This window comes from Gopherus flavomarginatus, chromosome 10 (assembly GCF_025201925.1).
Source record: "Gopherus flavomarginatus isolate rGopFla2 chromosome 10, rGopFla2.mat.asm, whole genome shotgun sequence".
NCBI lineage: Eukaryota > Metazoa > Chordata > Testudines > Testudinidae > Gopherus > Gopherus flavomarginatus.
The window spans coordinates 69349427-69376119 of NC_066626.1; the positions used below are offsets into that span (position 1 = coordinate 69349427).

The 26693-nt window shown below is 43.5% G+C and overlaps 1 protein-coding gene across 2 annotated transcripts in view; it reads left to right on the plus strand.

The window, feature by feature from the left end:
* OSBPL11 (oxysterol binding protein like 11) overlaps nucleotides 1–26693 on the plus strand; it is a 104896-nt gene that overhangs the window by 33333 nt on the left and 44870 nt on the right. Inside the window, exon 1 of one of the 2 annotated variants that reach the window (XM_050917045.1) lies at nucleotides 2597–3031. The exons of the other annotated variant lie outside the window; for it this stretch is intronic. Coding sequence (XP_050773002.1) covers nucleotides 2889–3031 — 143 coding nt within the window. The 5' untranslated portion in view covers nucleotides 2597–2888. Of the gene's footprint in view, nucleotides 1–2596; nucleotides 3032–26693 lie in introns of those variants that run through there. 2 annotated transcript variants of the gene reach the window in all.

A 26693-nucleotide genomic window follows, 5' to 3' on the forward strand; every position in this document is an offset into this window, starting at 1 on the left:
ACTAGTGAATTGGTATAGTAGGGAGTGTGATTTGTCGGGACGACAAATTTTCGGCCGGGGGGAGGATGTAAGCAGAGTCAGGATGAGCGCTACCCTGACATCTGGTGGTGAATTGTAGGGAATGTGGAAAGAATTCCAAGAATTTCAAATAATGGGGAAAGATTTGCATTGGCATCTACCCTCCACTTAGCATAAGCCCACAGCAGACTGGGATGGTTATTTTAACAGCTCTGGGATCCCCAATTTCTTTGTTATTGGGGCAGGAAAAAAAAAGTTTGTCACCCTGATTGTGTGAATGGGGAGCTGTGGGACTGCTTTGTGATAGAGATGACTCAACCTCAGTTGGGTGGTACTTGCTAAACATGGGACATGGGTTCCAAAAACCCATGAAGAGAGAGAGGTTGGGGATTGGTGTGTGTATCTGATGGTTGTTTCCTTTCTTTATTAAAAGGATTTTGTTATACTCAGACTCCGTGCTTGCGAGAGGAGAAGTATTGCCTCCTAGAGGCGGCCAGGAGGGTGTGGTATGTAAGTGTCCCAGGTCACTGGGTGGGGGCTCGAGCCGGTTATGCATTGTGTTATTATAACAGATCCCCTGGATACTGAACCTGGCCCTTGTTGCTGCCAACTCAGAGAGGCAGAAGGGTTACACTTAATTTTAGCTTTTTTGTTGGCAGGGTTAATGGATTGCATATTCCTGTCTAATTTTCCTATCTAAGTAGAGTCTCCTAAACCATACAAGAAAAGATGAATTTTCTTAAACAAACAGCAGCAAGAAACCTGAAAGGGAAATAAGGTAAGCAACCAGAATGCTGTTGCCAGGCTGAAGACTGTAACAACTGAGAGCCCTTATTTAATCTGTCCTCATAATGCAATTTGGATTTTTTTTTTAATTTGAGGGTAAAATAATTTAAACACTTGCCCACATGTTGACCTTTATTTCAACCTGTAGCCCTGAAAGAATTTCAGACACTTATCTCCTGAAGATATTGGGTAGCATCACATTTTTGCTATTGTTTACAGTAGTGCCTAAAGAATCAGGGCCCCATTGTGTTAGCTACTGTATAGACATGGAACCCAGGCCCAAGGGTTTACAGTCTCTTCCTGTATTATATTACTTAATGTTTGTTCTAACAGTATCACTGGGACATACAACAGGATGGGGAAAAAAGAAAATGACCAGTTAAAAAAGGTTTGAAAAAACAAGTAGCTAATAATGTTATTGAAAAGATTTGGAAAGGATAAAAGAGTTCCATTTGGAAAGAATAAAAGAAAAGAGCAATTTTTCATGTGTTTAAAAAACTGTTCAGGCCCTTCTTTTGCGCTCATCAAATTAAAATAGCGTAACACATTTGTAGACATTTAGGATGGTCACTGTGCTACATAGCATGGCCATTTGGGACTTCACGGTGATGAAACTCAACATCTCCTCCTGTAAAAAAAGACCCTCACCAACAGAACTAAAGGAGAATCTCTATTAACTGTTTCATATTCTGCCAACAACTAAGTAGTTTTTCTGTTCATTAGAGGAGTTGTACACATACATACTAGCTAGTCCATGACTATTATTTGTACCTAGAGGTCCAAACCTAGCACGCTAGAACCGTAAACACACACAAATATGGTCACTGCCCCTAAATAATTTATGCTCTAAGTATAAGAAGAGAAGCAATAGTTAGATACAACAAACATGAGGGGAGAACATTTCTTCTCCTCATTAGACAGAGGCTGCCCGTGAACGTCTAGGGTTCAGAGTAGTTCAAATCTCAGTGCTCACACCAGTGTAACAAATCTGTGGCCACTTAGGGCATCATGATTGTTGCTATCCTGTATACCAGGGCCAGGGGGGCTCCGTGTGCCTCTGCCCACTGGTGCTGCCCCTGCAATTTCCATTGGCCAGAGTTCCCAGCCAATGTGAGCTGTGGAGTCGGCACTTGGGGTGGGGGCAGTGCCCGCAGACACCCCCCTCCCAGGGACATGCCAGCTGCTTCTGGGAACGAAGTGGCACGGAGGGAGGGACGCAGAGTGGGCAGGGAGCTGCCTTACCCCTGCTGCTGGCACCTCTCTGTGCGCAACTTAGGGGGAGGGGCAGTTCCGGGACACAGGTGCTGGAACTGCGGGTACTGGGGTTGCTGACCCCCGGCTTGACGTGGTTTCCATCCTCCCGCGGGGTTTACAGTTGGGTCAATGGGTCTGTTTACCCGCTGCCGCTGTGACAGAGCGAGGCGCCCCCTTCTCCTGGGGAGGGCGGCTCTGGGGGCAGCAGGATGGAGGGAGGCGCCCCCCCCCCCCGGGGCGGTCTGCGGCTCTCTGCAGCTCTCCTCCCCTGAGCTGAGCACGCCCCTGCCCGTGACAAAGATGGCAGCCGAGCCTGCCCTCCCGCGCCCCGCCACCAGGCGGCTGACCCGGAAGGGGAGGCGGCGCTGGCGCTCTCCGTGCGCAGGGAGCACGGCGACGGGCGCGGCCCGGCCCAGCGGGGCGGGCTCTGTGTCTCCGTCTGCCGCACGCGGAGGCCTGACCCCGGAGGGCGGGGCGGGACCTGGCGCCCACAGGAGGCGGGCGCGGCCGAGCCCCACTGCCGGCGCAGCGGCCTGGAGTGGGCGGTGACTCAGGCGCGGCCGGGGAGCTGAGCCTCTGCCCCGGGCGGCGGGGAGGCCGGGAGAGAGAGAGGGGAGCGGCAGGGGCAGCCCCGCGCCATCTCCCCGGTGTGCACCAGCCGGTTCCTCTGCCCCGCTGACGGCTGCACCCTGGGGCCTGCGCCGCCTCCTCGCCCGGTGTCTCCCTCCCCCAGGGCCGCTGGCTGCCCGCGGGGACCCGCTGCGGGAGCGGCGTCTGGGCCGTGGGGCCCTTCGGATCCCTCCTGGGTCAGGCGGCTTAAAAGCGGTGCCATGCAAAGTGCGGAGTCCGCCGTGGCCGCGGCCATGAGGGTGTCCGAGAGCGAAGCGAAGCTGGAAATCCCGCTCCCGGCCCAGAACAGCAGTAGGAGCCCCGGCAGCCGAGGCGGCGGCAGCGCCAAGGGCTGGCAATACAGGTGGGTACCGCTCTGATGGCCTGGGGACCATCCCCGAAGGACAGGGGGTGAAGGGGATCCCTTGTGTGAGCGATTTACGGGGATCCCGCTTTCCCGGGTGCATCTCCCTTGGGGTAAAAGCCTGTCTCCAGGCTCCGGCCGCCCTGTGATGTAACACTGCAACCCCAGAAGGGGCCAAACGTGGGGGGAAACAACCTGCCTTTGGGGGGAGGATAGTCCCCAGGACCTCATAAGCCTTTCCTGTCTCAAAGGTCAGGAGAGAAAGGGAGGCTGGTGAGAGGAGACAGAATGGGAAGTTCAAAGCAAAGATTCTCAAGTAAATCTGTCTAACATATAGGAATAAGTATGTAGCATCTCATTTTAGGACAATGTGTTTACTTTTACTCTGTGTTGTAACTTACTAGCATAATTAAAAGAATCAAGAAGCTGAAGTAATAGACACTATTATGAGAGAGATGGAAATTAATCCCAAATCATTTCAGCTTCTTACATTTTTAATTATTTGAGTTGTTTCAGATCTTACCCTGACATTTAGGGTTTACAAGGGAACTCTGTGGTTAGTGAACCTGTCTAATCAGTTCCTTGTTTCTATTAAGTGAATTAATTTTCTTGGATGAGAAGTCACCTTTGTGAAATCGGTTACCACAACATGTCATTTATGACATTTGTCTGTTGCAACTGGAAACCAAGGATACAACTGGTTTCCACTTGTAAATCTTCTTCTGATTTTAAGAAAATGATCTTTCTCTATAAAATGGTTGTCAACAGTACTGTAATATCTATGAAGAGTGAGATAAAATCACACCTAGTCATTCTATTTTCATAGAATAACATAGCCATGGATTTAATTATATTGCGTCTGTATTTTATTTAGACTTATATTAATATGATGCTTAGTTCAAAGCTTGTTAGAAATATTAACCTATATTAACTATATTAGCTATAGTATTAAAGTTATAGTATTCTCAGATTAATTTTTTGTAAAATCAACTATTCAGTGTTTATGCTGTTCATGCTTTTACATTTGTCATCTTGGACAATGAAAATATATTAGTTTCCAGTCAGTTACCTTTTCAAGTTCTTGTGCATTAACACAAAGCTGCAGTTTGAGCTGCAAATGCTATAATGGAATGTTTGTAGGCATGTTTTGATTTTTTTAAAAACCAACATTGTTATTTGTCTTAACTTTTGAAAAAGGTGGTTTTCTCCTCACCTCCTCCTAAAACTTAAACTGTAGGAATTTGACCAGGCAGCGTCTTTCAGAGTTTTAGTAAAACCTTTATAATTTATATTGAAACAGCATAATTTGCACTGACTGGTGGTAGGTGGAAACTACTTCTTTCCCCTACAAAATGCAGAGACTTTTCTCTCTCAGATGTTGAGATCTTTGATGTCATTAATATTCAGTTGAACAGCAAGTGTATGCCATTTTTAAAATAAAAGAAAAACAATGTTACCAATGTGCCTGACATATTAAACTGTAAAAGGTAAACTCGGTGGTTGTGGAGGCAGGAATTTTTTGTTTTGTTTTTATTCTATAGACAGTATCAAGTTGAAATCTGGTCCGTTAAAAACAAAACAATGAAATAAAAATAGATTTGGGTGCTACGTTTGCCGTGGGATCCCCCTGGTTTTTGTTTTTGTTTTGCATTCACATCCCCCTTTCTGCCATTTAATATCCCCCTACCCCCATGTAGATTATGATAGGCACCATCTTTGTTACACATGTGTACAGTAAGTCCTTGATCCTTGACTGGCATTCCTACACACTACTGTAATAAAAATTCTAAATAATGATGCTGTTTGTAAGACTTTCACAAACTGAGAAAGTGACTGTTTAAATGGACATTACATTTAAAATATTAAAAGTATTACATTTAAATATTAGTCAAAATAGGTTAGCTCTTGTATCCACCTCTTTTATACAGAACAGTATTTGATGTAATGGGTTATGTATTGTAAACTAACTGTACTGACCTTGACATGGGGATTGCTTCTATTGTTGAGCAGGTGTGCAGGCATTAAGGATGTGGAATAACTTGTGGCTGAAAGGTAAAGAAATATGTATTCTGCATTTTAAAATGCACACTGACTATGCAGTCTTTAGAGGAATATTGCAGGAAGTGAATTCTAAAGGCAATGGACACAGCAAACAAAAGCCTTGCTCACAGATGACTTGGAGTAACATTCTGAGGAGATTAAAAAGTTCAACATTCTTGCATTTCACGCTATGAGTAGGAAGAAAACTGTGTAAGCCAGTGAAAGACCATGAAATACATTAAAAACCAACTTTAATCAGATCTAAAATTCACTAACAGCTAAGGCATAAAATTGAGGTGATTTGCCCTTGGGTTTGACTTTGATAAGAATTCTTCCTAGTGAAGTTGGCATGAATTGGAGTTAATCTGAAAGATCAGAGAGATCCTTGGTGAGTGGGGTGGTATCCATCTAATATCTGTAGGCTTTTATATCATGCCCATCACCAGAGTATCTGAGTCCCTAAAATACCAATTTTTAAACCTACTAATCTGCCTTTTAAGGCTGTAAATTAAACTAGGGAAACTAAGTAAACTTGGTTATTGCAGCACACACAGTTTTTGAGAGCACTGGTTGGTTATTCTCTAACCTCTGCAGTAGGTTGACCCTTAATTCCCAACTCTGGTTTTCTCTATTTTTGTTATATACTTACTTATTGTTTTTGTTATAAACTAATAACTAAGTTTTAGCTGTGCAGTGCGTCAGAATTGCATAGTTAGTAGTAACTGATTTGATTAAGATTGGATTTCTGAGAGTAAGCCAGAGCTTCCGTTGAGGTCAAGGTCCCTAGTATTGTGATGAGTAAGGCGGTCTAGATGAATCAGTTTTAGTGGCCAATTTTCTTAGGCCACTTCTTTGTAACTTCCACTCTGTCTCTTGTCCCTACCTGTTCTCTCTCATCGTCATCTCTGCTCTGTTCTATTTAAAAGTAAAACTTATTAGACTCCTTACCTGTGGAAATTTTTTTTTGGTGGTGATTTCAAATTATTCTAAACTTCTTTTGCTTTGCTGCAGCCAGCCCATAGAGCCTTTCAGAGAGAGAAGGAAAATAACCGATTATTATTACCTGATAAGTCTGTTTTAGAGCTAGCATGCTTGCTTCTCCTCTGTCCCCTTCTTACTTTTCTTCTTCCTCCTCCTTAGTTTCTGTGTTACCGATGCCCTTAAAAAAACTCATAGTTGGGTGCTTGATTGTGACATCAAGAAGTAAGTCACCAATTGACATCACCCTCTCTCTCCTTCCACCTCTACCTTTCCTGTGTTTTCATACCGCTTTCCTATTGGTTAAGTGCCTTAGCTCTAAATTTTCAAATGATTAGAAATTTGGATGTTTCAACTTTTAGGTGTTCAGCTTAACACATTTTAAAGATGCCTGGCTTTCAGAAAGCACCGAGCCCCCAACCCTTTGAAAATTTGGACCCTTTAAGGTGAGTCAAGTTAGGTACCAAAAACTTGAGACATCTAAATAGTCATTTGAAAACTTGGGCCTTAATTCTTAATGTGTGGCTTTTAAAAATCCTTTGTTATTAAAGTTAAAATTAGTATGTGCTCTGTCCTGTTTAGAGCTCATCTTTCTCCTTCCCTTTCCATTTTTTGCTTTCCTTTTCCTGTATAGTGCCTGCTCTTCAGTTCCCCCATAGCCTCTTCCCACTTGCAACTCTGTGCCTTTTTTTCATGTCACCCCTATGCCTGCTACGGACTTGCTCTTCCTATGTGTTCAGTGACCACCTCCTCCTTGAACTCTCTGAGAAGTTGCTTCTTTCATGACTGATCTTCTCTATGGCACATGCAAAAGTTAATAAAACTTTTATTTAAAAAAAAAAACCGAGTAAAACAAATTCAAAGTGAAGGCAAATTAATTTACCCACTTACAAAGTAATACACCTAAGCAGTCTGTAAAGCACAGCGTGCACCTGTGATTAGTAGATAATAAATAATTACATGCCAGCATGGAGTTACAGCATCACAGTTCAAACATCGTTTGTTGGGAGCTGCATTGGCAAGCCTTAGTCATGGGGATCTGCACTGGCATGCAGTCAGTCATTGTGATTTGTCAGCTGGGATGGCTGAAAAAAAAACTTAGTGCTTGATCCTTTTATCTGAAGTGTGGACTTCTCTATTGAGAGAGAGCACCATGTTATAAGGCTGTCAGTTAATCACAGTTAACTCACACGATTAACTCAAAAAAATTAATCATGATTAATTGCACTGTTAAACAGTAGAATACCAATTGAAATTTATTACATATTTTTGGATGTTTTTCTACATTTTCAAATATAATAGATTTTAATTACAGTGCAGAATACAAAGCATTCAATGCTCACTTGGTATTATTTTTCATTATAATTTTTACAGTGCAAATACTTGAAAACAAAAGAAATAGTATTTTTCAGTTCACCTCATACAAGTACCCTAGTGCAATTTCTTTTTCATGAATGTGCAACTTACAAATGTAGTTTTTTTGATTATATAACTGCACTCAAAAACAAAACAATGTAGAACTTTACCGTTTACAAGTCCACTCAGTCCTACTTCTTTTTCAACCAATCTCTAAGACAGACAAGCTTGTTTACATTTATAGGCGATAATGCTGCCCACTTCTTAATTACAATGCACTTGAAAGTGAGAACAGTGTTTGCATGGCACTGTTGTAGCTGGTGTCACAAATTATTTACATGCCAGATGCGCTGAAGATTCATATGTCTCTTCATGCTTCGGCCATCGTTCCAGAGGACATGCTTCCATGCTGATGACGCTCGTTTAAAAAAAAACAAACAGTATTAATTAAATTTGTGACTGAACTCCTTGGGAGAGAATTGTATGTCTCCTGCTCTGTTTTACCCACATTCTGACATATTTCATGTTATAGCAGTCTTGGATGATGACCCAGTATGTTGTTTGTCAAATTTGCAGTGAAAGTGTTCTTAAAACAAAATGCAAAGAAGATACCAATGTGAAATTTCTAAAGGTAGCTACAGCACTCAACCCAAGATTTAAGAAACTGAAGTGCCTTCTAAAATCTGAGATGGATGAGGTTTGGAGTGTGCTTTCAGAAGTCTTAAAAGAGCAACACGCTGATGCGGAAATTACCAAACCCAAACCATCAGAAAAGAAAATCAACCTTCTGCAGATGGCATCTGACTCAGATGATGAAATAAACATGTGTTGATCCGCGCTGCTTTGGATCGTTATCGAGCAGAACCCGTCATCAGCATGGACACATCCTCTGGAATGGTGGTTGAAGCAGCAAGGGACATATGAATCTTTAGCACGCCAGGCATGTAAATATCTTACGATGCCGGCTACAACAGTGCCATGGAAACGCCTGTTCTCACTTTCAGGTGACATTGTAAACAAGAAGTGGGCAGCATTATCTTCTGGCAATGTAAACAAACTTGTTTGTCTCAGCGATTGGCTGAACAAGAAGTAGGACTGAGTGGTCTTGTAGGCTCTAAAGTCTTACATTTTTATTTTTGAATGCAGGTTTTTTTGGGTACATAATTCTACATTTGTAAGTTCAACTTTCATGATAGAGATTGGACTACGTACTTGTATTAATTGTTTTTTACAATGCAAATATTTGTAATCAAAAATAAATATAAAGTGAGCACTATATACTTCACATTCAGTGTTGTAATTGAAATCAATAAATTTGAAAATGTAGAAAACATCCAAAATATTCAAATAAATGGTGTTCTGTTTAATATCGCAATTAATAGTGTTAACATTTAATCATTTTTAATTGCACAGTTAATCTCTTGGCAGCCCTAGTTATAATACATATTAACAAAGGAGTTAAGCACAACTTAGCACTCAATATAGATAAGGACTGTCGAGTTAAAGTTGTCAGCTAGTTGTGGTTAACCTTGGGGTCCATCCTGAGTTCACAATTAATATGATGATGAGATGTGATTTTAAAACACAACCATTCTTGTTTACCTTGAGTGTTTAACATTGTTATAGCAGAAAGCATTTCCCCAGTATAGGCAAGTCCTTCATCTTTATGCATGAACTAAAGAACTAGATGGGTGGAACAAATTGGAACAAAGGGAAGGTCACACAGGATATTGACGTATGAGCAGTGAACCTGTCTGGCGTTAAAGAAGTTGACAGGATTACGAAAGAATGGCTAAAGGAGTTAGGACAGGCACTTGGAGATGCAACTTCTATGGTTAGCTGTCTGCTACAAAGCAAAAAAATACTTGGGCCCAATTACACATGAAGTGGGCCAATGGGAAGGGACTGCTGAATGTTCCTCTCCACTAGCTTGTCAGGGCTGATGAGTGTTTGCTAAAAGAGTGCTATCCAGGTCTTGCTACCATTGAGCATCTTCATCATGTAGGACCCTGAAAGTAAAAGCAGTAGAACCCATGGGGGCAGGAATGTGCAAAAGCCTCTATTGACTATATCATAACAGAATATTTGTCTTAGTGATTTGACCCCAGATTACATCTAGATATTAAAACTAAATGAATGTACAGGGGAAATGTCTTTAACATGTTGTTCTGAGAGTTCAAATCATTTGTGCTTTTGATGGCTTCCTGTGGAATAAATTCACATGAGAACCAAGGACCGTCACAAATCTTGTTACCTTTCGCTACAAGTGCAAGCTCTAATGTAAAAACATAACTACATGTATATTAAAAAAGTAAAAATCCTACCAAAACAAAATGTTCCACTACACATAACATGAAATTCTCCCCCTGGGGAGAACAAACCATGCATGGCAGATGTTTGTCATGTCACTTAATGTACTACAGGAAAGCACTTGAATATTACTGTTATGTGTACAGTATGAGAACATACGAAGAATAGAATAGTTCCCTGAAAAATTGGGAATGTATACAGGACTCTTACTTATCCTGAGTATTCTATCATGATACAGATTCCTCTTATTTTCAAGTACTGACTCATTTGATTATAGGTGCAGCGGATAGCATCACCTATCATTAAGGTTGCCTAACACTTCCCATTATAAGACCCTGTTTTTAGTTGCTTGTAACTTTGCCAAACTTTAACCATTTAGGCTGAAATTTTCTATGCTGGGTGGCTGCCTGAGGCAGATTTTTTGGGGGGGAGAAGTTCAGCCGTTTGAGAATGAGACTAGGGAAAAATACATTGTTTTGCCCATGTTAAAAAAAAAAATCTGGAAATCCTTTCTTTGAAAAAGCTCTAGCCCTCCCATGCTTTGGAGCAGAGCCCTGAAATTTGGCAGGTGGTGACTTTTGTGTACTATCCCTGTGAAAATCTGCCCAAATTTGGCCAAGTTATATGCCTTTGCAAAATTGCGGTGGGCACGTGCTGTGTAGCAACATCTTAGATTTTTAACAGCTAGATTCCCTGAAGACTGCATCTACACTGGGCGTGCTCCATCTCTGTTTTTGCCACAGAGCTCTTGTGTGATGCTAGTCATTGCTTAAACCAAACTTTTCACTTGTGGTCACTAATGGTGTGTTCCTTATCTTCTGGGTGCTTGATTTAAGATTCTGAGGCTTGAGTTTTCAGAACTTCTGAGCACTTACAACTGCCAACTAAAGTCAATGGGAGCTGTGTTTTATTGCGTATAAAGTGCTATATAGTGCTATGTATAGTGAAAAATCAGATCTTGGACATCTCAAATTGGGCATCCAAAATTAGTGGATAGGTTTGACCTTGATCTCTTGGTGCCTCAGTTCTCCATCTGTCAAATGGGGATAATATCTCTCATCTCACAAGGATGTTGTGAAAATAAATTAATGTTTATGAAGCACTTTGCTACGACAGTGATGCACACTATAGAAAAGCCCATTGGGAAATTAATAATTCTGTCTTCAGCGCAAGGTTTGAATAATGAATTTAGTTGGGGATTGGTCCTGCTTTGAGCAGGTGATTGGACTAGATGACCTCCTGAGGTCCCTTCCACCCCTGATATTCTGTGATTAATGTACAGCAAATAAGGCATTGAGCAAAGAGGAGAAAACACAATATTGAATAGCTGTTAAATGAGCACAGTCTATTCTGTGCTCTGAATGAGGTATGGCAAAAAAAAAAAATCATGTAATTAAACCCTTTCATAAGGTATACACATGGAGGCCAAATTAAAATTGCAAAGGCAACCTTAATTCTGGCATTTCCTAGCTTTTGAATGCTTGACTTTGCAACCTTAATGTTCTTTTAACTTTTTTAATTTTGTGGTGTGTATGTGTAGTATTTGAAACAGAGAGTCCTCTGAGTATCCAGACAAATTGCAGTTTGTTGTAAAATGAATTCAGCATTGTTAGATACTTTCCAACTGACACGCACAGAGAATAAAATCAATGAATCCAAGCGTCTTGTTTTTGAACCATTTCCGAGATGTGGGAATTAACAGTTAATTATTTTTCTTCCAAGATTCTTCCAACGGTAGTTTTAGGGGGTGGTGAAAGGACTTAATAGTGGATGTCAATCGATTTGCATAATTGATAAGATGTAGGCTATTCAGATTTCTTATGACTTGATGTTTGTGGCAAAGTCTACAACAGACATGTAGAGTATCAGTACGATTCTGGGATACTGTAGTTTTACAGTTACAAGAAAATCCTCTCATGTTTCTTGGTAGGCTGGGACCTACTATATATTATTGTTTAGTAATTAGCACTAGGCAAAAAATGCAGTTGTGAAAAGAGACATAGGAACTGCAGAGCAAACCACTGTTCTGGGCCATGCTTGTGCTAACCTAGATATGCTTTATAGAGATTTGTTATTTTGCCTATTTTTATGCATAATTATTGCTTAGGGTCAATTACTCTAAAAGTGAAATCCTTTTTATTTGACTTCAAGAATAAGCCTGATATTTAAACCAAATAAGATGCATAGAAGCAAATTTTGTGTTGTGACGTAACTCTGAGTAGAGCAGCTTTGGTTCACCAGCTGAACTTAATGAAATTGATGTCAGGAGACTAGCAAGTGAATGTTCTGTTGATATTTATCAGAAACTGCAATTACTAAGTGAAATGGTGGGGAAATTTGCTGATATAAAAATTATAATCGAGCTGTACCTTGCAGACAGTAACAATTTCTGTGCTCTACTATGTAACATAACCATACTATTGAAATGTTGGCCTGTTGGGAAATTTGTTTGACACACAGCTCCAAAACCTTGCAGTTCATTTTATCTAAATATATATGCCAGACTGTATAAATGATTGTAATGGTGGTCTTCAGAAGCAAGATAATCCAACCATAGGATTTTCAAAAATGGCTAGTAGTTTTGTGTGTCTCCATTTTTAGGTGCTCCATTGAGATATTTTAAAGAGACCTGTTTTTCAGAAAGTGTTGAGAATGTACCTTATGAAAATCAGGCCTCTTTAAAATGTCTCAAATTGAGCATTAATCACCAGTACTTCTGATACGGTAAGCCCATGTCACCCATAGATTTACTTTAGATTTCAATTTGAATTGTTGTACATACTTGTGTATGTGGGAGGAGTCTTTGCTAAATTTAGATATGTTTCACAGAGTAGTTTCAGTATTAATGTAAGCAGAAGTTAAATTGCTTTTTTTAAACACCCACTTCAGTTGGTTTGCATGGCAGATATATTTTGAGTGCTAAAGAGCCTTCTAAATAGCAGTGCAGTTAAACAGGCCATTTTACAGCTGTCCAATGAGAGCAGTGTTTTTGCTTTTTATTCATTAAGTGTAGGGTCTTTGCTCTGTTTGCTAATTTGTGCCCTGTACCAGAGTTAGCATGGTCACTTCAACAGTTTCATTAATATAATGGACAGTAAGCATTACTATTCATCCTTCCCCCTTTCTCTTGCAAGGCAGAATGGTATTTCAAAACACTTAAGTCTGATTTGAATTTCCTGCTGACAATAAGTTTTCAAAGGAATTAACTCTTTTCTCCCAGTGTGTACTGGTACTTTCAGTGGGTACAGAAATATTCATATCTTACAGCATATTAGGATTTGAGCCTTGCTACAAAAACTGAACATTGTTATTGACCCAGAACCTAATGTAATAGGAAATTCTCTGTCTGTTTGAACAAAGAGGGATGATCTCATGTAGGTCAAATGTTATATCATGAAACATTTATATATGGAAAGGGGTAAGCAGTGTATTTCACTGAAATAAGTGTCTTGGAGCACTTCTAGAGGCTTGCTTTGTGTTCTCCTCAAATTATTGGTGTCTTTGTCTTACAGAATCATAGGAATGTAAGGGAGGGCCCTTGAGAGTTTATCACAGTGGTGGGCAAACTTTGGCACGAGGTCCACATCTGGGTATAGAAATTGTGTGGCAGGCGATGAATGCTCATGAAATTGGGGTTGGAGTGCTGGAGGGGGTGAGGGCTCTGGCTGGGGGTTCAGGCTCTAGAGTGTGGCCAGAAATGGAGAGTTCAATGTGCAGGAGGGCTGGGGCAGGAGTGTGAGGGCTGCAGCCGGGTGTGCAGGCTCTTGGGTGGGGCTGGAGATGAGGGTTTTGGGGTTCAGGAGGGTGCTCCAGGCTGGGACTGAGGGGTTGGGAGGGTAGGGGGAGGATCAGGGCTGGGGCAGGGGGTTGGGGTGCGGGGGGATGGCTCGGGGTGCAGGCTCTGGGCAGCGCTTATCTCAAGTGACTCCTGGAAACAGCAGCATGTACCTGCTCTGGGTCCTACACAGAGGTATGACCAGGCGGCTCTGCTGAGTGCTGCCCCGTCCATAGACGTTGCCCCTGCAGCTCCCATTGGCTGCAATTCCTGGCCAGTGGGAACTGTGGGGGTAGCACTTGGGGCAGGGGCAGCGTGTGGAGTGGAGTTCCATGTAAGAGCCCAAGGTGGGGAGATGCTGCTGCTTCTGGGAACCATACAGAGTGGCCCCCGACCTTCCTCCCCGGTTGGTGCATGGGAGTGGGATAAGCCCCAGGCTGGAACTCAAGGGCTGGATTAAAACAGCTGGGGGCCGTAGTTTGCGCACTCCTGGGTTATCAAGTCCAGTCCCCCGCCTTGAGGCAGGACCAAGTAAACCTAAACCATCTATGACAGGTGTTTATCCAGTCTGTTCTTAAAAACGTCCAGTGATGAGGATTCTACAGCCTCTCTTGGAAGCCTTTTCCAGATCTTAACTACCCGTCGATATTTCCTAATATCTAACCTAGATCTCCCTTGCTGCAGATTAAACCTATTACTTCTTGTCCTACCTTCAGTGAACATGGAGAATAACTGGTCATTGTTATAACAGCCCTTAATGGGTTTGAAGACTGTTATCAGATCTTCTTTTCTCAAGAGTAACCATGTCCAATTTTTTAACGTTTCTTTCTTTTTTTTTTTTCTCTATCCTCATAGGTCAGGTTTTCTCAACTTTTTATTGTCATTTTTGTTGCTCACTGCTGGACCGTCTCCATTTGTCCCCATCTTACCTAAAGTGTGATGCCCAGAATTGTTCACAGTACTCCATCTGAGGCCTCACTGGTGCCAAGCGGAGTGGGACAGTTACCTCCCATGTCTTGCATATGAAACTCCTGTTCATATACTTCAGTGATATTTGCCTTTTTCATGACTGCATCATGTTGACTCATGTTCAGTTTGTGATCCTCTTTAACCCCCCGCTTCTTTTCAGCAATGCTATTGCCTAGCTAGTGATTCTCCATTTTGTAGTTGTATTTGATTTTTCTTTCCTATGTGTCAAGTATCAGAGGGTAGCCGTGTTAGTCTGGATCTGTAAAAGCAGCAAAGAATCCTGTGGCACCTTATAGACTAACAGACGTTTTGGAGCATGAGCTTTCTTGGGTGAATACCCACTTCCTCAGATGCATGTAATGGAAATATCCAGGGGCAGGTATATATATGTGTGCTAGCAAGCAAGCTAGAGATAACGAGGTCAGTTCAATCAGGGAGGATGAGGCCCTGTTCTAGCAGTTGAGGTGTGAAAACCAAGAGAGGAGAAACTGGTTCTGTAATTGGCAAGCCATTCACAGTCTTTGTTCAATCCTGAGCTGATGGTGTCAAATTTGCAGATGAACTGAAGCTCAGCAGTTTCTCTTTGAAGTCTGGTCCTGAAGTTTTTTTGCTGCAGGATGGCCTCCTTAAGGTCTGCTATAGTGTGGCCAGGGAGGTTGAAGTGCTCTCCTACAGGTTTTTGTATATTGCCATTCCTAATGTCTGATTTGTGTCCATTTATCCTTTTCCGTAGAGACTGTCCAGTTTGGCCGATGTACATAGCAGAGGGGCATTGCTGGCATATGATGGTGTATATTACATTGGTGGATGTGCAGGTGAATGAACCAGTGATGGTGTGGCTGATCTGGTTAGGTCCTGTGATGGTGTCACTGGTGTAGATATGTGGGCAGAGTTGGCATCGAGGTTTGTTGCATGGATTGGTTCCTGAGCTAGAGTTATTATGGTGTGGTGTGCAGTTACTGGTGAGAATATGTTTCAGGTTGGCAGGTTGTCTGTGGGCAAGGATTGGTCTGCCACCCAAGGCCTGTGAAAGTGTGGGATCATTGTCCAGGATGGGTTGTAGATCCTTGATGATGCGTTGGAGGGGTTTTAGCTGGCTGTATGTGATGGCCAGTGGAGTCCTGTTGATTTCTCTCTTGGGTTTGTCTTGCAGTAGGAGGCTTCTGGGTACACGTCTGGCTCTGTTGATCTGTTTCCTTATTTCCTTGTGCGGGTATTGAGTAGAGAGTCCATATATCCAGACAGTCCTTTAGTGAGAGTGCCAATGCCCTAGATGATGGGGCGTCCAGGATTTCCAGATCAACAGAGCCAGACGTGTACCCAGACACCATCTACATCCATGGTGGCTAGGACTGTCTGGATATATGGACTCTCTACTCAGACCCTATGCCACCAGCACTCCCAGCTATCTCCGCGACACCACTGATTTCCTGAGGAAACTACAATGCATTGATGACCTCCCAGAAAACACCATCCTAGCCACCATGGATGTAGAGGCTCTCTACACAAACATCCCACACACAGATGGAATACAAGCTGTCAGGAACACTATCCCTGATGATGCCACAGCACAACTGGCTGCTGAGCTCTGTGCCTTTATACTTACACACAACTATTTCAAATTTGATGACAATATATATCTCCAGATCAGTGGCACTGCTATGGGCACCCGCATGGCCCCACAATATGCCAATATCTTCATGGCCGACCTGGAACAACGCTTCCTCAGCTCTCGTCCACTCACACCCCTTCTCTATCTATGCTACATTGATGACATCTTCATCATCTGGACCCATGGGAAGGAAGGAGACTCTGGAAAAATTCCACCATGATTTCAACAGCTTCCACCCCACCATCAACCTCAGCCTGGACCAATCTACACAGGAGGTCCACTTTCTTGACACCACGGTGCAAATAAGTGATGGTCACATCAACACCATCCTATATCGAAAACCCACCGACCGCTATGCCTACCTTCATGCCTCCAGCTTCCATCCCGGGCACATCACACGATCCATTGTCTACAGCCAAGCACTGAGGTACAACCGCATCTGCTCTGACCCCTCAGACAGAGACCAACACCTACAAAATCTCCACCAAGCATTCTCAAAACTACAATACCCGCACGAGGAAATAAGGAAACAGATCAACAGAGCCAGACGTGTACCCAGAAGCCTCCTACTGCAAGACAAACCCAAGAGAGAAACCAACAGGACTCCACTGGCCATCACATACAGCCCCCAGCTAAAACCCCTCCAACGCATCATCAAGGATCTACAACCCATCCTGGACAATGATCCCACACTTTCACAGGCCTTGGGTGGCAGGCCAATCCTTGCCCACAGACAACCTGCCAACCTGAAACATATTCTCACCAGTAACTGCACACCACACCATAATAACTCTAGCTCAGGAACCAATCCATGCAACAAACCTCGATGCCAACTCTGCCCACATATCTACACCAGTGACACCATCACAGGACCTAACCAGATCAGCCACACCATCACTGGTTCATTCACCTGCACATCCACCAATGTAATATACGCCATCATATGCCAACAATGCCCCTCTGCTATGTACATCGGCCAAACTGGACAGTCTCTACGGAAAAGGATAAATGGACACAAATCAGACATTAGGAATGGCAATATACAAAAACCTGTAGGAGAGCACTTCAACCTCCCTGGCCACACTATAGCAGACCTTAAGGTGGCCATCCTGCAGCAAAAAAACTTCAGGACCAGACTTCAAAGAGAAACTGCTGAGCTTCAGTTCATCTGCAAATTTGACACCATCAGCTCAGGATTGAACAAAGACTGTGAATGGCTTGCCAATTACAGAACCAGTTTCTCCTCTCTTGGTTTTCACACCTCAACTGCTAGAACAGGGCCTCATCCTCCCTGATTGAACTGACCTCGTTATCTCTAGCTTGCTTGCTAGCACACATATATATACCTGCTCCTGGATATTTCCATTACATGCATCTGAGGAAGTGGGTATTCACCCAAGAAAGCTCATGCTCCAAAACGTCTGTTAGTCTATAAGGTGCCACAGGATTCTTTGCTGCTTTCCTATGTGAAGTACTTTGCACTTGTCTTTATTGAATGTCAGCTTCTTAATTGCAGACCAACTCTCCAATTTGTCAAGGTCATTTTGAATTCTTATCCTGCCCTTCGAAGTGCTTGCAACATCTCCCAGTTTGGTGTCCTCTGCAAATTTTATAAGCTTACTCTCCACTCCATTATCCAAGTAATTAATGAAAATATGAATAATGCCAGACCCAGTACTGACTGCTGCTGGACTCCATTAGATACTGCCTCCCAGTTTGATAGCGAATCACTGATTACTACCCACCGATCCAGTGGGTAGTAATCAATCTATTGGGGATCGATTTTATCGCGTCTCATCTTGACGCGATAAATCGATCCACGAATCGATGCCCATACTCCACCTTGGCAGGAGGAGTAAGCAGCGTCAACGGGGGAGCCGCGGGAGTCGACTCACCGCCATGAGGACCCCTGGGTAAGTTGAACTAAGATACTTTGACATAGCTGAAGTTGCGTATCTTAGATGGATTCCTTCCCCCTCTGTGTAGACCGTCCCTGAGTGTGGTCTTTCAACAGGTTGTGCACCAATGTTACGGTAATTTCATCTAGACCACATTTCCCTAGTTTGCTTATGAGACTGTCATGTGGGACTGTGACAAAAGCCTTACTAAAATCAAAATATATTTTGTCAACGGCTTCCCACCTTCTCCCGGGCCCCATCCACTAGGCCAGTAACCCTGTCAAAGAAGGAAATGAGGCTGATTTAACATGGTTGCTGGCTATTCCTTATAACCCTTTTATCATCTAGGTGCTTACAAATTGATAGGTGATTTGTTCCAGTATCTTTGCAGGTGTCGAAGTTAGTCTGACTGATGATCTGTAATTTGTTTCTGCACTTAAATGTTTACCCATTTCCAGTCCTCTGGGATCTCATTCCTCCTCCATGAATTCTTGAAATAATTGCTAATGGTTTTGAGATTGCTTCAGCTAGTTCCTTAAGTATCCTAGAGCAGTGGCTCTCAACTTTTCCAGTCTACTGAACCTCTGTCAGGAGTCTGATTTGTCTTCTGTACTCCCAAATTTCATCTCACTTAAACTACTTGCATACAAGATCAGACACAAAAATACAAAAGTGTGTCAACACTCTGAAAAATTGCTTATTTTTGCCATATAATTATACATCAATTGGAATTTAAATATTGTACTTACATTTCAGTGTATAAGTATATAGAGTAGTATAAACAAGTCACTGTATAAAATTGTAGTTTGTACTGACTTTGCTGGTGCTTTTTATGTAGCCTGTTGTAAAACTAGGCAAATATCTAGATGAGTTGAAGTACCCCCTTGAAGACCTCTGTGTACCCTCAGGTGTACACGTACCTCTGGTTGAGAACCATTGCCCTAGAGGAACTTGTTTTGTAGATTTGGTTGCTCTCTATTTGACTGAATGCAGGAGAATGTGCTGATTGCCTCAGAAACCAGTAAGTGTGAAAAATACAAGGTTTAAATGAAGGAACAGAAATCACTGCTTCCAGTTTGCAGTTGATTATTGAAATGCTGATGAATTGCACAGTGAATCTTCCTAGTTTTCCCCTCAAGCTATTTAGAATAAAAAAAAAAAGTATGTCAGCGTATATGCTCGACTTTTGCACTCTCTCACTTGATGCCTATAGAGTCCCACCCATGCCCAAAAGACAGCAGTAGGGAAAGTAGAACTCTTGGGATTTTGGTGGTTTCCGAGTACCACATGGGCATGGCATCACAGTTCTAGGGACCTATCGTCAGAGGAAGTAGTGGGAGGTAGTTTTGTTTCCCTTAAAAAAAAAATACATAATAATGCTGTGTAGATGGAAACTTTTGGATAGTTCATATACAAGGGGAATAAACTAATTTAGGCAGCCAGCCCATGCACACTTTTTCTGGGATCGGGGCATGACCTTTTAATTAGGAATTTTTAAAACAGTAACTTAGTTTACATTTTTCAAAAACAGAGTTGTGCATACTATTAGCTATGTATACTCTCTTCTTCTCTCCCCTTTTCTGCTTTTTTCTTTTGTTTTTACTCACTTTGTTACAGTCGAATTGAACATGTAAGTTCTTGATGAGTGAGACTCTGGTTTCCTGTGTACGTAACTGAGTACAATGGGGCCCTAATCCTGGAGATGTCTTCATGCACTATTCTGTAATAAATAAAAATGTTGTGATGGGAGTCTCGCCAGACCTTGCTGTTAGTCTTCAAGTTTTCTCTTAGTATACAAGCACTGCTCAGTCTGCCGAAATGTTGCATCATTGTTAATTTTTTAGTAGATTTTTTTTTTTTCTGGAGAGCCATGGCAATCACTTGGGAGTTTGATCTCTGATTTAATCTGTTTTACTAGGGTTAGTTTTTTTGAAGCATATTTGCTCACTGGAACTGGGCATTGTTGTTTTGGCTGAGTTTCTTGAATGAGGGGGCTGCCTGCATGCCTTTTGTGACCACCTGTGTTCAAGCACTGCTATATATAGTGTGAAGTAAACAAGTTGCGCAAAGACTATATCCCGGTTTAGCATCACTGATTTCTCCAACAACAGGAAGCTGACCTGCCAGGCTTTGACATCTGCTGTCAGTTGACAGAGGGCTAATACTAATAATACAAATGGACTAATGATAGTAAGTTGTGGAAAAAATAGTTTTACATTTTAATGATGCCTGGACATAATTGTGTTTAGGTATCTAAAATGTGTCTCTTGGGAAAATCCTCCAATGTTTTTCCCCTTGTTTTCTTCAAGGGAGTATATGGGCTCTGAAGGAATCTAGCTTGTTAGGAAAAGGTACTTCAGTGGCGTAGTTTGCCCATCAGGAAAATGGGAGTTAGTTCTACCTATCCCAGAGGGGTATTTGTAAAGGAGTTGGAAGGTGGAAAGTGTTGTGTGTGTGTGTGTGTGTGTGTGTGTGTGTGTGTGTGTGTGTGTATAAGGAACTGCCTAACTTGAGCAGCTTGGAGTGCTTCCAAGGGAAGGATGGTTTTGTGGCTAAGGCACTGGACTGTGGCTCAGATTTGCTTTGTTTTTTTTTTTCTCTGCCACAAACTTCCTGTGTGATGTTGGACAAGTAACTCAGTCTTTCTGTTCTGCAGTTCTCCAAGTGTAACATTGGGTTAATACTGCCCTTATTAGAATGGTGCTGTGAAGATAAACATGGTCTGACATGAGCAGGTATTGTGGAGGTGGTGTCCTTGCAAAGTTTATAAATAAATTCTATTAGCTAAGGACTATCAAAGATCAACATTTCCATATAATATTGTATGCAGGTTTGGGCCTGAAGCTTGTTTATCAAAGGAGTGCATAAGGGTTCAATCTTGATATGATGTATGGACATATTTTGTAAAAGCAGTTACTGCACACGGAGGAATATCAAAAAGCAAAATAAAGGCTTCACAGAGGAATGCAAAATGAGTTCTTATTGGATTTCCCTAAAACAGGTGCAAGAATTTCATTGCAACGCATGCCTATCTCTCTAATACATTTGACAAGTATTATAATAAAAGTGGCAGACTACTCTCATGTAGTAGTAGTTGTAAATGAGGCTAAGATTTTGGCACAAAATGTTTTAGTAAATTTCACGGCAGAGGTGCAGGAAGAAAAAGGAAAAGTCACAGAAAGATCAGCAGCGTTCCTGCAGGGGGAGCGTGGTTTTGTTTTATGCAGATTAGCATAAAATGTACTTCTAATTCAAGGCATTCCACAGAAAAGACATTTCATGTCCTTGTTTCTTGGTGGCCTATAGTCAATGAAATCTTGGGGGAGGGCTGGAGATCAAGCTGACCTTGCAGCAGGTCCTGGACCAAGCCCCTCACTCTGAGTATGAGACCTGATGCTTCTAAAGTTTGGGTATCTGCCCCTCTGTACGTGGAGGGGCAGATGGGCCAAATTCAGTTGGTGGTGTGACCTCATGTGCTAGGTTGCAATGGCATTCTGGTTTGGCTCATAGCTGGAGGAGGAGGGGCAGATGAGAGAGGTGGATACTGAAAATCGGAGTAGTGCCAGATAGCAACAGCTGGAGCAGAAGCTAGGCCTAGCCCTGCAGCTGAAGCACCCCTGTTTTCTTCCCCCAGCCATTTCCAGAATTGAACTAATTTTATTTAGAGTCACAATTTCTGTGACCTCTGTGCCTTTGTAGTAAGTATTTATACTGTGGTGGTATCCAAAGGTCCAGTCGGAGTTGGGCCGCATTGTCCTGTTCTCAGTATATTCTATATCGGGGTGAAGCATCTACAGCAGGGGTCGGCAACCTATGGCATGCGTGCTGAAGATGGCATGCGAGCCAATTTTTAATGGCATGCTGCAGCCTGCCCGGACTCCAGCATGCCATTAAAAATCCTGTCCAGCCTCGCCCGCTCTCCTCTGCCCTCTGCTCCCCCCGCAGGAGCCCTGCTGCCTCATGCAGTGCTCTGGGGGTCAGGGCTGTGCACTCCCGCGGGGCAGCGTTTGGCTCCGCGGGGAGGCAGACATGCTCCCTGCTCAACTGGAGCCATGCTGCCGCCGCGCGCAGCACTCTGAGTGCTCTCCCGTGGGCAGCATGTCTGGCTCTGCGTGGAGCCTCAAGGTAAAGGGCCCAGGGCTGGGAGCCTTGGATAAGGGGTGGGGGCAGTCAGGGGACAGGGAGCGGGATGGGTTGGATGGGGAGGTGGCATTTGGGGGGGTTAGGGGCGGGGGTCTCTGGAGGGGGCAGTCAGGGAGCAGAGGGGGTTGGATGGGGTATGGGAGTCCTGGGGTTTGTGAGGGGGCAGGGGGTGGATAGGGGTCAGAGGAGTCAGGGGACTGGGAGCAAGGAGGGTCCTGGGGGGGGCAGTTAAGGTGGGGGGGTCTCTGGAAGGGGTGGTCAGGGGACAAGGAGCTGGGGGGGTTTGTATGAGTTGGGAGTTCTGGGAGTCCTGTCAGGAGGCAGAAGTGTGGAGAGGGGTTGGCGCAGGCAGGGAGTTGGGGGGGAGGGGGTTGGATGGGTCAGGAGTTCTGGGGGTCCTGTCAGGGGGCGGGGAGTGGTTGGATGGGGCATGGGAATCCGGGGGGGGTCTGGCTGGGGATGGGGGTGTGGATAAGGGTCGGGGCAGTCAGGGGACAGGTAAGGGTTAGGGTCCAGTCCGAGGACAAGGAACAGGGAGGCTTAGATAGGAGGTGGGGTCCTGGGGGGCATTTGGGGGCAGGGGTCCCAGGATGGGGCAGTCAGGGGACAAGGAGCAGCGGAGTAAAGAGTTCTTGGTGCAGTCACCCAGCCCTCTCTCCTGAGCCCTGACCGCCCCCCACACACCCTCTGCCCTGAGCCCCGCATCGCCCCCAGGTCCCTGCCCTGAGCTCTGTACCTCCCTCATACACACCCAGCCCTCTGTTTGACTCCTTCATCCCCCCCCCAACCCTAGCCCTGACACCAGCACCCCCACCCGTACCCAGCCCCCCCTCTGCTCTGACACCAGCACCCCATCACATACCCAGCCCTGACTGCAGCCCTCTGGGTCCCGGCCCCGCACAGCCTGCTGCTGGTCTTGGGTTCTGGCTGATGTACCCTTGCCAGCCAGGATCCCGGCCTCAGGCCTAGCTCAGCCCACTGCCAGCCTGGGTGAACAGCACCCCAGACTAGCAGTGGGCTGAGCGGACCGGCAGCGTAAGATCAACATTTTAATTTCATTTTAAATGAAGCTTCTTAAACATTTTGAGAACCTTGTTTATTTTACAATACAACACTGGTTTAGTTATATAATATATAGACTTAGAGAGATCTTCTAAAAAACATTAAATTGTATTAGCGGCACGCGAAACCATAAATTAGAGTGAATAAATGAAGACTCGGCACACTGCTTCTGAAAGGTTGCCGATCCCTGCACTAGAAGTTAACTTAATTCCACTCTGAAAGTGTCCGAGTCACTTCCCTTATGTATTCATCTGCTAAGCTGTCCTTCACTATGTTTCAGTCAGTGTCCTCAGACTGAGAAGATCACAGCTTTCTGTTTCATTGTTACTGTTTCATTAAATTTTTAAACTCTCTGATTCATCATCATCATAATCAGATAAGGCAATTTCCAAAACGTAGTATGTAGATTGCCATATTCCTTTACTGGTTGATTGCCTTTCCTCATGTTGATGTGTTGCTTGCAGAAGCTACCACTCTGAATTTCCTCACTATTATTCATTTATTTGTTTACAGCATAAGCATGATTTAGATTGTTGTGTCATGAAGCATGGTGGTTCTTCTGTTTTGCTGAGCGTGCGGTGTTCTAAGGGATGTGTAAATGAAAGGCAGGGCTTGATTTATGTTCTGTAGTTTCTCATATTGTGAAAAAGTGGTGGGTGGGTGAATCCAATCAAAGGAAATTGGAGACAGACTTCAGATCAAAGTTTTTAAAAATTGAACTTCATACATATTTGCAAGCAAGCTTGTCTTTTAAAATTTCAAAACACTTTTTTTCTGTTCAAAGTTGTTAAAACTTCACCAAAGTTTAGGTAGCTCTAAATGAGTGCAACTAATTCAAATCTTGATACTTTTTGTTTTGTGTATGCCAATAATATGGTAGCAGTTCTGAAGCATTTTCAGACGGTTTATTCCATTAGTGTTTCTCCCTTAAAATTTTTTCTGTATTCAGAATATATAAGACCCTTGGTTTTCAGTTTAAACAGATTTTTACTGAAAAAATCCTGGGTTTTACAAACAGTATTTGTTTTTTCCCTCCTTATTTTCACCCTATTTTTGTATCATTCAGATATATAAAAAACTCGTTTTATTAGGAAAATACAATACTTTGCATGAGATGTATGTATTTACGATAATACACTAGTCTGTGTGTATATGCAAAGCTGCCTGGTGAAGTAAGGCTGTGTATAAATCTAGAAGATACACACAACAAACAGGCCCGTGAGTTCTAGATGTACTGATGAATCTCATGCCCACTGCGTACACATTCACACTCTTAGATAATGGTTTAGAGCTCTGACACACTAAAATGGAAAGAAAACAAAAATCTGTATCAGAATACATTTCAGAACACAAGGAAGTAATTGAAAGTTTAAAAAAAAACAACAGGAAATCAAGAAGTTGAGTGTATGCGCTGCAAATGGTATGGTCCAACTATTAAATCTAAATATTTGTAGGCTAATAGTTTTAAGTCTACAACAGTAAACTGTTTATTCAAATAAAAAGTTTTATTTGGGGATAGAGAGATACTGTTTTCTTAAACTCAAAGCTGGCACTGTGTTTTGAGCTTTAGTTCTGCAGCAAACCATATTGAATTCAGTTAATCCAAGTATTACTCTACTGAATACTTTCTTCTCCTGTCCTTCCATCCACTAAAATAACCCCTCATATTTACCCAGAAAACTATTAATAGTTTTTTCCACCAATTTGCGTGTTTTTGTTGTCATAGTAATAAACACCCATAAATTCTTGGGTAAAATAAAAACCGAAAATGAAGGGCCCTAAGAATATATGACTGCATGATTCCGTTCCCCAAATGGCTTTGTTTTAGAGCCCTAGTACTGTTTGAGCTACTATAAATAGTCTGCTATCTTACTGGGGATTCTTTGTTACAATGTTGTTACTTTAATGCTGACTCCACACAGAAGAAAATGGTAATTCTGCGGGTAACACCTGATATGAACTATTAAGCTCTGTTTTTAAATACAGGGCAGGGGAAAGAATGAAGGAGATTGTTGTGCTCTAACTAGCATGCCCAACCCGCTCTGTTCTGTTTTGATCTTGTCTGCGGTTATAGCTTAGAATGAATCATGGACTGACTCTTATATTTAGGGCAAGTTTCCTCATGATTAAAGTGAGGAATCTAGAAGCAGTTCACTCAGGGTATGTCTACATCTACAATTTTGCAGCGCTGGTTGTTACAGCTGTATTAGTACAGCTGCATAGGGCCAGCGCTGCAGAGTGGCCACACTTACAGCAACCAGCGCTGCAAGTGGTGTTAGATGTGGCCACACTGCAGCGCTGTTGGGCGGTTTGCAGGGGAGTTCGGGGAACGCGAGAGCAAACCGCGGGGAAGGAGACCTGCTTGCGGGGGGGGTTCGGGGAACGCGAGAGCACACCGCGGGGAAGGAGACCTGCTTCCCCGCGGTGTGCTCTCGCGTTCCCCGAACCCCCCAGCAAACCGCGGGGAAGGAGACCTGCTTGCAGGGGGGTTCGGGGAACGCGAGAGCACACTGCGGGGAAGGAGACCTGCTTGCGGGGGGGGTTCGGGGAACGCGAGAGCAAACCGCGGGGAAGGATACCTGCTTGATTACCAGAGAGGCTTCCTCAGGTATGCTGGGATACCTGCTTATTCCACGGAGGTCAAGAAAAACGCTGGTGAGTGTCTACACCTGATGACCAGCGCTGGATCACCAGCGCTGGATCCTCTACACCCGAGGTTCGACCGGGTGTACGGCCAGCGCTGCAAACAGGGAGTTGCAGCGCTGGTAATGCCCTGCAGATGTGTACACCTCCTAAGTTGCAGCGCTGTAACCCCCTCACCAGCGCTGCAACTTTGTGGTGTAGACAAGGCCTCAGCCTCTGAGAGAACTGCTTCTAAATAGATTGTATGGAGGAGGAGAAATGTAATTTGGTGCAGTCAGTGCAGTGCTCTACACAGGCACAAAAATACAATTTATCCACACAGGCAGGAATGGCAGTTGCAGTAGTACCACGAGGTTCCTCCTGCCATCCTCACCCAGCTACTGCATCCCAGTCTGGAGGAAACAGAAGTGGGAACCTAATTCATTTCCCCAACCTGTCAAAGCGCTGTAATTCTTCTGCTGGTTTCTGGCATATTTGTCATATGGATATCTACCCATTAGGAACTAGACTGAGACAACCAAATTGCTGTTCTGCAGACCATATTGTAGAAATCAATTAGTCTTCAGTGCAATCCTACACTGCCCGTACCCATGCATCAGGGACAGCTTCAGCAGCTCAGAGCACTTAGCTACTGGCTGTGTGCAGGCTCGAGCAACAGAGGCGGTACTCAGCAGGTCTGAGCTCTGCCCATGGCTTCCTCCACCCTCGAGGTTCACTGCCCTAACCTCCAGGGCAGCAGCAGAGGCGGTCACAAATGTATAATGAAAAATACATCTTCAGTAATATTTTCTAAAACATGTAGATCTTGTCCACAGGGATCCTCTTGCTATATAGGACAGACACAAACAGTGGTCGGTTACGTGTCTGGCACATACC